The following is a 16,003-nucleotide window of genomic DNA, read 5'->3' on the forward strand; positions in this document are numbered from 1 at the left end:
ACACAACATGCTGCCTCAGCTGAGGCTCGAACTAGCGACCTTCAGATCACTAGACCGACTCCTTATCCACTTGGCCACACGTGTGGTCTCCGTCAGGTTGTGGTCGACCATGGATACTGCACCTCTGGTAGTCACTGGTTTGTCGAACAGCGTCGACTGTGGCTATTCAGGCTGATCCTGGAACAGCAGGCTCTGCCACAGCTGCTGCACATGTAGGGTGTCGTGGAATTGTTGTCCAGTGTCCGCTGTGCTCTCCGTTTCACTCTCTGCTCCTCAAACTGACTCAGGATCACACTTTCGCCTTACCCTAGGTGTTGCTGAAGAGTACCTCGCCATTTGTTGTGATCATCTGCTGTATCCTCCCAGCACTCTGTGTTGATTTTTAAGGCTTTCATGTCATGCTCGCAAAGGTCCTTGAAGTGAAGCTGGGGTCTACCAACGTTCCTCTTGCCTGTTGCTAGTTCTCCATAGGGGATGTTCCTTGGCAGTCTACCAAGACGGATGTGGCCCAGCGCAGTCTGCGTTGTCTTAAAAGCGTGAACATTGTGGGAAGTGCACTGCGGGAGAGGACCTCAGAGTTTGGGATTTTGTCTCTCCAGGTGATGCCGAGGATGTGGCGAAGGCTGCGCAGGTGAAAACTATTGAGTTTCCTCTCCTGTTTGGTGTAGATGGTCCAAGTCTCGCTACCATACAGGAGGGTGCTGATAACGCAGGCAATGTACACGGCAGTCTTACTTTATACTTTATTGTCGCCAAACAATTGATACTAGAACGTACAATCATCACAGCGATATTTGATTCTGCACTTCCCGCTCCCTGGAGTACAAATCGATAGTAAATATTAAAAATTTAAATTACAAATCATAAATAGAAAATGGAAAGTAAGGTAGTGCAAAAAAACTGAGAGGCAGGTCCGGATATTTGGAGGGTACGGCCCAGATCCGGGTCAGGATCTGGTCAGGTATTGGTCTTTGTAGCAAGTTTCGGATTCTCCCAGACCCGCGAGGAGAGTCGAGCAAGGAATGATGTTGCTTTGCCAATACGTCTACTGACACACAGTGCTATCAGATCGCATCCGGAATTTTTCCGGGTAGTGGACGACTTTCTCCCATGCCGTTCTGACATAGTTGGAATTCACGTACGAGGCAAGTTACAGCAGTGGTTTGCCATTGCCTTCTGCCGGGTGAGTTTTTTTCCCCCAAAAGAGATCACCAGCTCTTAACCCTGCACGGATGAAAAGCATGCCGGGGGGAGCCGGCTGGATTTGAACTTCACAACCTCTGCCTTGCAGTCCAGCGCTGCTGCCACTACGCCACCAGCCGGGATCAGTTTACAAAGTGTTAAGTTTTTTAAAAATCTCAGGTTTATTGTAACACACACAAAATGCTGAAGGAATTTCAGGAGGTCTGGCATAATCTACAAAAAGGAATAGTGAGCCAATATTTCAGGCCGAGACCCTTCATCAGAACCTCATGAATCCTGAAGAAGGGTTTCAGTCCGAAACGTCGGCTCTTTATTCCTCTCCATAGATGTTGCCTGACCTGCTGATTTCCTCCAGCATTTTGTGACAGGAACCACAAACTTGCCTAATCAGGATTCAACCATTAGCATGATGTGCAAAAGAGGGCGATGATCTTAACAGGGATAGAGTTCCTCTTGTCTTCACCTACCATCTCACGAGCCCCCACATCCAACATATCATTCTCCGCAACTTCAGCGATCCTCAACAGGATCCCACCACCAGACATAGTTTTACTTCCCTCCCCCCACCACCACTCAGCGCATTCTGCTCCATCCATGATTTCCATGAAGCCACTCTCAGGGAAGAAGAGCAACGCCTCATATCATCTAGGTCAGGGGTCCCCAACCTTTTTTGCACTGCGGACCGGTTTAATATTGACAATATTCTTGCGGACCGGCCGACCTGGGTGGGTGGGGGGGGGGGTGGTAGGGTTGCCAACGGACAAGAGTAGCAGTCAAATACGTTGTGTTTACACCGAAAAAGACTACAATGACCATGAAGCCTTGCGCGGGCACCAGTACTCATGCGCGTCGTAACCTGCCGATTTTCTTTCCCCAGCAAATCCTCTTTGGTGATTCTGTTCGGGGGGGGGGGCGGGTATTAATCACGACCGGAATATAGATGAAAAGTGGCTAATACGCTCAATTTTGTTTCTAAAAGGGTTTATCTAACGAATTTAATATTAAACACACAGCGCATATTTTCCTCGCATGAATATAGTGATAAGTCAATTATCAGGGGAGGACAGGGGAACTTGAATTAAGTGTTGAACGAACTTCAAGTAGAAGTGGCAGAAGCAGGTTCGATATTATCATTTGAAGAAAAATTGTACAGGTATATGGACAGGAAAGGAATGGAGGGTTACGGGCTGAGTGCAGGTTGGCGGGACTAGGTGAGAGTAGCGTTCGGCATGGACTAGAAGGGCAGAGATGGCCTGTTTCCGTGCTGTAACTGTATATAAATCAATAGCATCATAACATTTAAAGTAACGTTTGGATATTAAACACACAGCGCATATTTTCCCCGTATGAACATATAAAATCGGTGCAACACACCAATATCGCTGAATCAGTGGGAGCCCTGGGCTTGTTTCCCTGCAACAAGACGGTGCCATCGAGGGGTGATGGGAGACAGTGATACTCGAAGAGGGTTCCTTATGTCCAGTTTATTCCGCAATTTAGTTTTCGTTGCATTCATTGCAGAAAACTCTGCTTGTCAGAAAAATGTTGGAAATGGAAGCAACGTTTTCAGTGCTTTCCTGGCTATCTCAGGATATTTAGCCTTGACTTTGATCCAGAATGCCGACAGAGATGTTATGTCAAACATACTTCTCAGCCTGTCGTCATTTGCAAGCTCAAGGAGTTGATCTCTTTCCCGCGCTGACATGGATGACGCGTGGGTAATGACCTCGCATGCGTAATGGCTCAAAAGTGGCCGTGACCGGGAATGAGGAAAGGTCCAGATGACTCCTATCGGCAAATCATATCGTTTCCTTGCGGCCTGGTAGCACACGCTTTGCGGCCCGGTACCGGTCCGCGGCCCGGTGGTTGGAGACCACTGGTCTAGGTAGCCTCCAACCGGATGATGTGAATATTGATTTCCCCTTTAAGTAATCCCCCCCCCCATCCCTTCTGTCTTCTTCCATTCTCCACTCTGAACTCTTCTCCTCATCTGCCTATCACCTCCTCTGGTGCCCCTCCTCCTTCCCTTTATCCTGTGATCTACTCTCCGGTCCTATCAGACCCCTTATTCTCCAGACCTTACCTTCCCCACTCACCTGGCTTCATCTATCATTTTTACCTCCCCTCCCCCCCACCTCTTTATTCTGATGGTTTCCCCCCTCCTTTCCAGCCTGAAACGTCGACTGTTTATTCACTTCCATAGATGTTGCCTGACCTGCCGAGTTCCTCCAGCATTTTTGTGTGTGTCGCTCTGGATCTTCAACATCTGCAGAATACCTTGTGTTTGTTATTGTTTTACCTGCTTTTTCCTCAATGCACTGTGTAATGATCTGATCCCTATGAACAGAATGCAAAAGAAGCTTTTAACTGAATCTTTGTGTATGTGATAATATTAAACTAATTTCAATGTCCAAAAAGATTGTGTGGCATGAAATCAGGAAGGATTTGTAAATGAGAATGTGGTTGTTGTAATTGATCTGTTGAAGGATAGGGAACAAGTAAGTGAGCAGAAAGGATATTTAGAGCTGCACAAGATTAATAAAGTAGAGAGTTCAAAGAGCTAGAGTTTACAGGTTGCCTGCTATGACAGCACTGTAAAAAGTTTAGATTACAGACAACAGGCATTGATAAGTGGTTCAGAACTGTGTCTAAAGGGCTAAAGGCATATACTATTGGGAAATTAGGATTAGGAGCTGTAAGAAATATATCAAATAAGGATAATGATTCTTAATTCAAATAACATCTTTATGTGTGTATGGTGCTATAATGATGTGGAGTTCAAATGGGACAACACTGAATGCAAACCAATAGCACTGTGCCTCACTCACATCAAATCTGGAACATGTGAGATCCTGTGAGGATATGTACTGTACTGACTGCCCATTAGCAGACAAATCTCGAAGTATAATATACACATACGTCGATAATAAATATACTCTGAACTTTGACTATTTGTTTTCCAAGCATTCTACAACCACTTTCTTGTCAGTAAATATTTTGCAAACCTGAATAAACCCGATTTGATATCGACGGCTGCAATGAGATTATTTCTACCTTTAGCTATTATCATTCATTTGTGCCTCACCAGCAATAGTTACTGCTCCTGCGATTCAATGGTAACTCAATAAAAAAAGGTAGATATTCCATTATTTAGTAGAAGTTTTTCTTTAAATAAGAGATTAAAAACAAAAAGATGTTAAATGGGGAAAATATAGGTAATAAAAGCCCGTTTGAAAGATGCGGTTGTTCAAAATCCTAGAGTGTGAAGGTCTGCATCATTTCAACAATCATTAGTTGCGAGTCACACTTCAAGTCATTGGTAAATCATACTCACTTCGGATCTGCTTTTTAATTTCCTTGGCTGGGTCCAACCAGTTCTGAAATGCAACATTTTAATATGTTAATTTTATAACCTGAAGCCTGATCGATTAAAACTTTACCTAAAAATGAAGCATTAATTTAACTCAGGAGAAATGCAAACTGCTAAAGTATAAACACAAATCGGGGTTAGACATGGATTCACAGAAAGTTAGTCAGAGAGCATGGAAACAGGCCAGCTCTTTAAGTTGACCACCAGGTATCAATTTACAATCTTACTCCAATTCTCGTTTCTTTCCTCCACAGCCCCATCAATTCTGCCCCAGCCACCACCCACTCATCCACTAAAGTTTCCACCACTCATCCACACACTCAGGAGGATTCACAGGAGCAAATTAATCCAGCAACCTGCACATCCGATAGAATAGAGGAAAACAGAGGACACCCATCCAATCACAGACAGCGCCAAAAGTCAGGATTGAATCTGGGTCGCTGGAACTGAGAGGCAGCAATCCTATTGCACACCATTCTGCAATGCCTCCCCCAAAAACATCTTCACAATATTTTAATATTAAATTGTAAAAGAGATTAGGCACATATATTTTCAATAAGCAACTAAACATAGCAAAGGAAATATCCAAACGTAGGTAACGGCAATACTTAAATTTCACTGGGGCACTAGATTTTATACACCGTATGAATGAACAGAATCTGTTTTCACGCACCCAGTCGGTGCTGTCCACAGAAACCACACAGTCCATCACACGTGAAACCCTCCCCACCGCTGAGCGCATCTACATGAAGCGATATCGCAGGAAAGTCGCTTCCATTATCGGGGACCCCCACCAACCACAACATGCTCTCTTCTCTCTGCTGCCGTCAGGAAGAAGGCTCAGGAGACTCAGGACTCACACCACCCACGTGAGGAATAGCTATTACCCCTCTGCCATCAGGCTCTTGAAACCAAAGGGGATAACTTCACTTGCCCCATCACTGAATGTTCCCACAACCTGTGGACTCACTTTCAAGGACACTTCATCTCATGTTCTTAATATTTACCTCTTACTTATTTATTAATCTTCTTTCTTTCTTTTTGTATTTGCACACTGCGTGGTGCGGTCTTTCATTGATTCTATTAATGGTTATTATTCTATTACGGATTTATTGAGCATGCCTGCAACAAAATGAATCTCAGGGTTGTACATGGTCACATATATGTACTTTGATAATAAATTTACTTTGAGCTTAAACTGTGGGCATCCTGGCCATGGCAGCGCAATGTACGTTTGGTGTTCCCCCTCTGACACGCGTGCCACAGTAAAATTGTGAGAGTCTCTACTAGTAAGTAGAGCAAATGTTGGTCAATCATTAATAAAATGGTCAGTTGTTATCTGACCTGCTGGTGGGGAGGTTACCATAGAGGATTCCACTTCACTGCACAGGAGGCAGCTAAATGATGGTGTTCACATGAATGACAACTTCCTCTGCATTAAATTTCCTGATTCCTAGACCTGCCATCTTTGAAGGGGGAGGGGAGCACACTTCTGCTGTACTCTGTATGGTGAACTTGATCAACCCCACTAATTGCAGCAGAGGTTTCAATGGACAACTCAGACATGTACCACAGTTTTAGTGAGTCCCTGATGTCAGACAGGATAAGGCAGTAATTCACGTCTTCTGATCTTGCCCTCAGCCCCACTCATTCAGATCCAAGCATCAAGGAGAGCCAAGTGTTAAGACGGGCATAGAACCCTATCTACCAAAGGTTTTTGTCATTTATCTGGATGGCCCTTCATCCTGTTCTCCGCTTTGCTACTTGCCCACGCTGGTGGACAGCTGCTCTGTCCATTCTCTGGCTTCAGTTCCCCCAAGAGTTTAAACTGCTGTAGATAACAGACCCAGATCAATATTTAAAGATTTGGATTATACTGACAGCAATACACTATCAATTCTTCATTTTCTTAAAACGAGGAAGGTAATTATCCTTTCTCAGCTTCTAATCCCCACCCCTAATGGTAGAAGTTCACTCAAAGTGTGATATCTAGGCTTCATCGTGGCCTTCCTTAACTCATTTTCTGGTTAAAAAAATATCAACACAGAGCATCAGAAACAGTAGACGAGGCAGCACAGATACAGTCTCAGCAAAATGAATGCCAGGACAGCATCAGCAAGATCGAGAGAAAAAAAAACATTCTTCCTAATGTGACGAGAATACACATAAAATTAAGATGTTTGCTGGCCTGGGTTAGCATCAGTGACATCAGCAAGTGGTCTGCCACCTGCCCTCAGGGGAAGGAGAGATAAGGAACAATGGAGCAGCGTCTGGAGATGTGTAATGAAGGGACGGGGGAGAGAGAGCTGTCTGGAGCGGCTCCCCCCTTTGAACCTTGAACTGTTTGAAGTGATGGACAGGCGATGCCCCAGCAGGGGGATAAAAAGGGACCGGTTCGCTAATGCAGACACACACGCCACCCGAGGTAACGAGACCCTGGAAGCGGTACGCTTCTCACGAGTCGGTGGGAAGTATCAGACAACGGCCAGGGTGGAAAGGTACGATCAGCGGGAACCCGGTGTGTGTCCGCCCTTGCCTGGGTGCCGGGTTCACTGCAGAGGATCGACCGCATCTGGAGGAGGGGTCACAGTCGGTGACCTCAGGTGACATCACCAAGGACCCGCCCAAAAGCTGTTTGTGAGCCATATCGCCAGTCTGTGAGTGAAGCCGTGTCTAAATGATCAGTTGTTCCTGTTCTCCCTCTCTCTTCCCCCACGTTGTCCATCGCCATGGCAACGATTACTGTGAACTGAACTACTAAACTGGACTGAACTTTGAGTCACTTTGAAATTTGGTCATTTACCCCTAGACAACGATAGAGCTTGATTGATGCTGTTATCTTAATTCTGTGCACATGTGTGTTTATCATCGCTGAACTGTTGCATTTATTATCCTTTCGATTACTGTGTTGCTTGTTTCTTTAATAAAACTTTCTTAGTTCTAGTACTCCAGACTCCAACTGAGTGATCCATTTCTGCTGGTTTGGCAACCCAGTTACGGGGTACGTAACACTAATAATGCATTATCATTCAAGCAACGTAACTATTCAACGTACCTTTTGATTTTCAGAGTCCCGAAACGTGAGCCCAAAGTAATCTTTCTCCAGAAGGTTGAGCTGCCCACATACTTTATCAAAGAGAACTTGTCCCTTTGCTCGTTTCTGGCCAAGAACAATAATAAAGAAAACAGTTATTAATATAAAAATTGCCATGAATCAGGAGGAAAATTAAATAAGGTTTAGTTTTCCAGATTTAACTCAGGCTTATGACAGACTCTCTGCCATGTTTACCCCATCTCGCCTAAGACAACAAACCGACTCTTTTAATAGAGTTTAAAATTCTTTGTAGCAGTTTTATACATTTACTTATTCAAACTCCTAATTCAATTTTATAGCAATTACTTCAGTTGGCCCTTACACTTCACTTGAAAATTCAAGCACTGAAAAATCCTGGCTGTAAATGAAAATGCAACCAGTCAAATGAATATTAGAATAACAATGCAGTTGACCATACTAATGAGACATGGATTAATTTCACCTATTAACAAATCTGCCTCTTCCATTCAATTGTACACGGCAGTAATGACCAGATTAACTAAGTGAAATACAAAATAGACACTAGCAAGCTCTCCATTCTGTTCTACTCAATACCTGATTTTCCATTGAAAGGAAATGAAAATCGACTTTTTCAACCAAGTACTGTACGTGATTACCAACTGACCATAAAACAGTCCACTTCCCACGAGTAAATTTGGGAAACACTAACCACTCAACAAGCAAAATAATTGCATTAAAAAGGTATGAATTCTTTATAGAAAATAAGCAATTGATTTTGGAGATTATGTTACTTAATAACTCTAGTCCCAACCGAACAACTTGAGTTTTAATCCTCTTTAGAATGATTCCATTGAACACGCTCCTAAAAATGAAATCCTAAACTTTAACAACACAGCCCTGTTGAGAATACGATATTCCTTTTTATCAGTTATTTTAGCATCTATTCTGTTTATCTGCAAAGAGATCACTTTCAAAGTAGAGTAATAGGAGGAGACCACTGACTACAGAACTTTCTGGAAAATAGATAGCTAATTGCAAAACTCTACTTACTCACTGCTCCACACCCAAAAATCCCTCATGACCCCTACACTCCAACCTATCCTTTTTGACCACAACCTCACAAAAAATCAATTAGAGTTTTGCAAACTTTCTAGAGAAAGAGAAAAAAAAACCCACAGTTTTACACAAGTTCTGTGAGCAATGATTTGATTTGCTTCTGTGATGCACAGCGCTTCTTGTAAGATCATTATCCTTGTTCTAGGCATTCACACAAGTAGGAACAGTAAGAAGAATGAACAATGACTGTTGGTGAACATCAAGCCTTATTAAACCTAGTTATTATTTCACCAAAGATTCAGATAAAATGGTGAGATAAAGAAGAATCTAAGGACATTTTAAATAAATATTGGAAAGTTTCCCAGTGAGGCTCTAGATGCAATGAAACAGGACCAAATGCATTGGCATGGGTTGGAAATTGGTGAGGACTTGGGAGACAAAACTGGAACTAATTGTCAGAATTACAGGAGTTTTGAAGATCCCCAAAGGAGAGAAATCTTAATTCACATCACAAAGATACAAAGAAACCAAAATATCTTAACTTACTTCGCATAGGTACAAATTAGGTAAAAAGAAAAATCATACTGAAGAGGGCTGTTGTTAAAAGAGAGACTAAAAAGGCAGGATTTTAAAGAGGCCTTAAAAAGGAACAGAGGCTCAAAAAGCATAAAAGTCTATGAAATTAAAAAAACAGCAGTTTGGAATTTCTCCAGAGATCCTACTAATCTCCCGCCAAAGTTACAGCAGGAAAACAATATAACTGTGGAAATCCTGGATGAGGGGTGGAGGGATCGCAAATCAACAAAATCTCAATTTTAGACCACACTGGTCCATTTCAGATCTTTTGAAAAGTTATTAGATGGCAATACTATATGTAAACAATTGAAAATTAAATTCATTTATGACTTTATATTGCTTATAAAAAGGAGAATATATGGGAAAAAGATAACACATTTTAATATCTATAAGCCAAAATTGAACTAGTAGTCTGTAATTTGTTTTTACATATACAGCTAAAAATACTCTGATGCACACAGAAAGACATCTGCTAATCCTCATGCTATGGATGATTAGTTACAGTGCTGTAAAATCTGCCAAACAAGCAATCTTTCACTTTAATGATTCACAAAAAACAAAGCCCTACATTAAACAATGAACACATCAATCCAATATCACTGAGCTGCTGACTCTTTTACTATTAAAACAGACAAACACGCTTGCAACCAGCAGTCACATCAGTTACTTGAAGGTAAATGAAAATAAAACAGGAGAATATTATGATAAAGAATAGCTTTGTGAGCCCAAATAAAATTAAACCTTTTCAGCGAAACAAGAGGGAAAAGGTCAACAAATCAAACAATGAATGTCCAATGTGATAACTCAAGCTTCTAATTAGGACCTGCAGGAAGTCTGCGCTCATAATCTACCACACTGCTATAAATAAAAATAAGCATTTCAAATATCCATATGAAACAGGGGCCGATCCTATTTTCACAATCAAACAAGAGGCCTGATACCTACTTCAGATTCCCTCTGTAACACTGCATCAGCTATATTCAGATATATCTGCTTTACATGGAGTCCTTAAAGTGGCCACAGCTAAAGACACAACTGAGGAATGGAATCCACCTGGTTCCAGGAGACTACATCTCTTTTTGCAATTCAATGTCCAGAGTTTTTAAAAAAAACCCGCAAACAGCAGGGAAATCATTCAGTTCTGGGCTAACGTATAGGGTTCAGAATCGGAATTACTATCAGCTTCTGATCTGACATGAAATTTGTTGTTTTCTGCTGCAGTATGGTGCAGGCTAGTAATGCTTGTGCAAGAAGATTGTCCTTAATACATGCTGTTGCAAATTTCCCATCAAAATTCTCTGGGACATTACTGCCCAGAAATTTAACTCAGCCACATAAATATACTGGTTTTCAATAGTTGGTGAAAGGCTGGGTATTCTGCAGAGAGTGATTTAGTACCCAGTTTCGCAAAGAGCTTCCACTATCTAAAAAGGCAAGTCTGAATTGGCTGTTACCATGGTAACTTTGGTCTACACCCTATCACAGACATTCCTTTTGTTCTCTCCGTCCATTTCCCTCTCTGCAAGTGTAAACATGCCCTTTTCTCACTTTTCCAATTCTGAGGAGGGTCTCCTCAACCTGAAACTTCAACCTTGCTTCATTCCTTTCTGATGCTGCAAGAGCTGATCGATGTTTCCAGGATGTTTTTAAAATGTTTTTGTAAAGTTTCGTGCCCCTTAGAAGTCTTATACGTGATGTCACCACCAGACACGGCTTTCCTTTCCCACTATCATCCAGAAAGGTTTTGTTGAGGGGTTCCCAACCTTTTTTTATGCCATGGACCAAAACCACAAAGCAAGGGGTCCATGGACCCAGGTTGGGAACTCCTGGATGATATCCTCCATGATACTTTGGGTCAGCCTTCCACCTCCATCAGTATCCTCAAAGTAGCTTTCCATGCAACTGCAGAAAATCTAACACCAATTCTTTTACCGCTTCTCCCACCATCCAAGGACTTGACATAATTAATGTGATGCAAAGATTTAACAGTACTTCTTCCAATTTATGATACTGCATCCAGTGCTTATGATGGGGTCTCCTTAACATTAGGATCACCTTGATTCCAGTTGCCTCACACTTGCACTGAACTCTCTGCCTTTGGCCACCTACACTGTGACTGTATTCACAATCGACTCATCTCCAACCCCTGTCCCTCGTTGTCAGAGTACAATGCCGGCAGGTCCATTGCCGTATTTCCAGTTGTCACAGTTATGTAACTAGTGCAAAATGTCTTGGAGCATCCAAATAGGTGCTGAAATATGCCTAAATGCATGTATGTATGTATTTCCATAACAAGCAGGGTTTATTCTATGTGTATATTTATACAGCAAACATAACATTTTATTCTTTACTTTCGTAATGAAGGGAACACCAGCAAACTTAAAACCAAATTTGAAAGTGCTAGAAACACACAGCAGGTCAGGTGGCATCTATGAAAAAAGAAACAGAGTTAATATTTCAGACTGGAAGATCTTTCATCAGAATCTTGCCTTCGGTGTGAAAAATTAACTGTTTCACTTTCCACAGATGCTGTGGGGCATACTGAGGCTTCCAGCATTTTCTATTTTTGTTCCAGCTTTTTGGCATCTGCATTTTTTTCCATTAACTGGGAAATCCATGTTAATATCAATGACATGACACTAAGGTTGAGCTTTCTTATCCAGCCACTGTTGTGTCAGTAAGTGCAGAATTTGCAGATGCTAACACAACAATAATGAAAGAATGTTGGCATAAGCCCAAGTGAGGATGGTCTACAATTTGGAAATGATGCAAGTCACAGTACAGTATAGAGCTGCAGAGACATAGCTGCAATACAGTGGTAACATGTGTCTTCAACAGAGAGAACATCGAATCAACACCAATTATACACCTTTATTTTCCTTCAGACTATTGTCCACATTGCATAATGTGTTTCTCATTCATTAACACCTGCTTTGTACTGCTGTCAGAGGAACTTCAGTCACGTTGTTAGCCTTAAGCAGACAAGGGAAGACTTTGACCTCAAGATCATAAAATCAGAAGACAGTATTAATCCCCAGAGAATCAATTATAAGCGATTTGTGGGAAACCAATGACTTTTTAAAACAGTACATAAAGAACAATTGAAAGGTGCACAATTAAGGAGGTAAACATAAATTGTTGCTGAATTTCAGTAAAAGAGGAATGGTAGATGTTTTGCGGTGTTTTAACTTTTTTTAAATAATGGGCGGAAGTCTGAATAGCTCCAAGTGATACTTCAATTCTTTGTGAACTTGCAGCATGCAAGGTGTCTGTACAAATTAATCCCTGTAGGTTTGTTGATGTCTTACTGTTTGCTGATAGCAGCTGAATTCTAACCTAGCCTCAGGCACCAGTGGAATGAGGATGTCTGTTGATGAACATATCAGTTCTTTGAATGAAAGAAACCATGCTGAGTTTGGGGCATGAGAACAGAAGATCAAAGGGTCTGTCCATCTCTGTGTGTCTCACTAGGCTTGTGGAACTCCCTATTTACTGCAGTACCTATCGCATGGTTATTGCGATTCCAACTAGACCGAAGAATTTTATTCGGTACTTAGGATCCAGACCCAGGGTGGTTTCATGAGTCGGAATTTGGAGTTTTCCCCGACATCAGTGACAATCAAGTAGTGACTAAGAATCGAGAGCCCTGAAATCTTTGTAACTTACTACATAGTATCTTGTGTGGTTTATTTGCGCTTTCAAAGAGTAAAGAGGTCCTTCTGCAGCTGTACAGGGCCCTGGTGAGACAACACCTGGAGTATTGTGTGCAGTTTTGGTCTCCAAATTTGAGGAAGGACATTCTTGCTATTGAGAGAGTGCAGCGTAGGTTCACAAGGTTAATTCCAGGGATGGTGGGACTGTCATATGTTGAAAGATTAGAGCGACTGGGCTTGTATACACTGGAATTTAGAAGGATGAGAGGGGATCTGATTGAAACATATAAGATTATTAAGGGATTGGACACGCTGGAGGCAGGAAGCATGTTCCCGCTGATGGCTGAGTCCAGAACCAGAGGCCACAGTTTAAGAATAAGGGGTAGGCCATTTAGAACGGAGTTGAGGAAAAACTTTTTCACCCAGAGAGTGATGGATATGTGGAATGCTCTGCCTCAGAAGACAGTGGAGGCCAAGTTTCTGGATGTTTTCAAGAAAGAGTTAGATAGAGCTCTTAAAGATAGCGGAGTCAAGGGATATGGGGAGAAGGCAGGAAAAGGGTACTGATTGTGGATGATCAGCCATGATCACAGTGAATGGCGGTGCTGGCTCGAAGGGCCCAATGGCCTACTCCTGCACCTATTGTCTATTGTCTATTTTATGACAGTAATTTAGGCTCGAGTTACTTCATTGTGCTTGTACACTCATTGCTGCATTTCCTGGTCAGTCGAATTGTTGGGGTCTTTTGGGTCTGATCAACCCAACCCATTACAGAAGGTAACTGATGACAGCACTGATATGCCAATCTGTCGGGCAACACACACACCACCTTTAAGACGGCTTGGAGGCTATCAAGTTCAAACTCTAATGACATTGGACATACCAGTAAGAACACAAACAAAGTGCCAACTCAGTTCAAACCTATACAAGCATTAGTTCTGGAGACAGTACTGCTTCATAGCTGTCAGTGACCCTTACATCAAATCAGGTTACACAATAAGTATAGTTAACCCACTGCTAAGCATGGTCTTTCTGTAATCCCATCAATACTTAAATAAATGAATATCCTACTACTACGTCGACTCAGGCCTAGGGGGCCGGTCAGGTCAGGGCCTTATCTTGCTACTCGTGCCACGCAGCCCAGTACTACGACCTGTCCTGGGTCGGGTTGTCGGCAACTCAACCCTCACACCCCCGGTGCACTTCGGTTAACCAGGGAGGAGGGTGTGTAGGCACCCAGCAGGACTAAAAACAGAACCTGTCAAAGGGAGGATGAACTCTTCGTGAATCAACAGCCACCTCCTGTCTGTGTGAGGAGTGGCCGGCCACACAGTCTTGTAAGGCATAAGGCAAGGCATATTGAATATCCAGTCAGACCATAAGACATAGAAGCAGAACTAGGTTATTCAATCCATCAAATCTGCTCTGCCATTTGATCATGGCTAATTTATTTTCCTTCTCAACCCTATTCTCCTGCCTTCTCCCCATAATCTTTGGCGCCCTTACTGATCAAAAACTTATCAACCTCTGCTTTAAATATACTGAATTGATTTGGCCTCCACAGCTGTCTATGACAACGAATTCCAGACTCACCACCCTCTGGCTAAAGAAATTCCTTCTCATCTCTGTTCCAAAAGAACATCCTTGTATTCAGAGGCTGTGTCTGGTCTGGACTCTCTCACTACTGCAAACATCCTATCCATGTCCACTTTCAATATTTGCTAGGTTCTTCCTCATTCTTCTAAACTCCAGTGAGTACGGGCCCAGAACCATTCAACACTCCTCATACGTTGAACAAATACCCCTGGTTATCATATGACCTACCGATGCTCACCACTAAAATCGAGGCTAGCGGGGCACTGTCTACGCCACCCCGAGCTACCTGCCAGCCTAGTCACCATATGGGAGCCCGAGCACGGGAGGATGAATCCTGGGCGCCCTCCCAAGACTACGGTCAGCACGCTCCTAGAAGACAGCGGTGCGGCTAATGTAGATGAACCGAACACACTGATGAGGGAGAGGGAGAAGTGGAGAGTCCGTTATCGTGCCCGACGCCGGCCCCCTAGGCCTGAGTCGACGTAGTGTAGTAGTACCGTACAATACATGCTTTGAGTTAAAAGGCTGGATTGTTCGACCTGCTGACTCACTTATCTGTCAGGCCTGGAGAGCGGCACAGTACGGAGAGCGGCAGAGGCTAGAGAGCGGCACAGTACAGAGAGCGGCACAGTACAGAGAGCGGCACGGTACAGAGAGCGGCACAGTACGGAGAGCGGCACAGGCCCGGAGAGCGGCACAGTACGGAGAGCGGCACAGTACGGAGAGCGGCAGAGGCTAGAGAGCGGCACAGGCCTGGAGAGCGGCACGGTACGGAGAGCGGCAGAGGCTAGAGAGCGGCACGGTACAGAGAGCGGCACAGTACAGAGAGCGGCACGGTACGGAGAGCGGCACGGTACGGAGAGCGGCACGGTACAGAGAGCGGCACAGGCCCGGAGAGCGGCACAGTGCGGAGAGCGGCACAGTACGGAGAGCGGCACAGTACGGAGAGCGGCAGAGGCTAGAGAGCGGCACAGTACAGAGAGCGGCACAGGCCTGGAGAGCGGCACGGTACGGAGAGCGGCACGGTACAGAGAGCGGCACGGTACGGAGAGCGGCACAGGCCCGGAGAGCGGCACAGGCCCGGAGAGCGGCACGGTACGGAGAGCGGCACGGTACGGAGAGCGGCACGGTACGGAGAGCGGCACGGTACGGAGAGCGGCACAGGCCCGGAGAGCGGCACGGTACGGAGAGCGGCACGGTACGGAGAGCGGCACGGTACGGAGAGCGGCACAGGCCCGGAGAGCGGCACAGTACGGAGAGCGGCACAGTACGGAGAGCGGCAGAGGCTAGAGAGCGGCACAGTACAGAGAGCGGCACAGGCCTGGAGAGCGGCACGGTACGGAGAGCGGCAGAGGCTAGAGAGCGGCACGGTACGGAGAGCGGCACAGGCCCGGAGAGCGGCACAGTACGGAGAGCGGCACAGTACGGAGAGCGGCACAGGCCCGGAGAGCGGCACAGGCCCGGAGAGCGGCACGGTACGGAGAGCGGCACAGG

General features: G+C 44.2%; 1 protein-coding gene across 22 annotated transcripts in view; it reads right to left on the bottom strand.

Moving 5' to 3' along the window:
- The window catches only part of epb41l3a (erythrocyte membrane protein band 4.1-like 3a), a 198,091-nt gene that overhangs the window by 103,796 nt on the left and 78,292 nt on the right, over positions 1-16,003 (bottom strand). For all 22 annotated transcript variants that reach the window (XM_063065757.1, XM_063065685.1, XM_063065767.1 and 19 more), the window contains exons 4-5: positions 7,629-7,733; positions 4,538-4,580 (exon numbers count right to left, since the gene is read on the bottom strand). In XM_063065757.1, the coding sequence (XP_062921827.1) occupies positions 4,538-4,580; positions 7,629-7,733 (148 nt within the window). The remainder of the gene's footprint in view (positions 1-4,537; positions 4,581-7,628; positions 7,734-16,003) is intronic.

Source organism: Mobula hypostoma, chromosome 1, assembly GCF_963921235.1.
Source record: "Mobula hypostoma chromosome 1, sMobHyp1.1, whole genome shotgun sequence".
Classification (NCBI taxonomy): Eukaryota; Metazoa; Chordata; class Chondrichthyes; order Myliobatiformes; family Myliobatidae; genus Mobula; species Mobula hypostoma.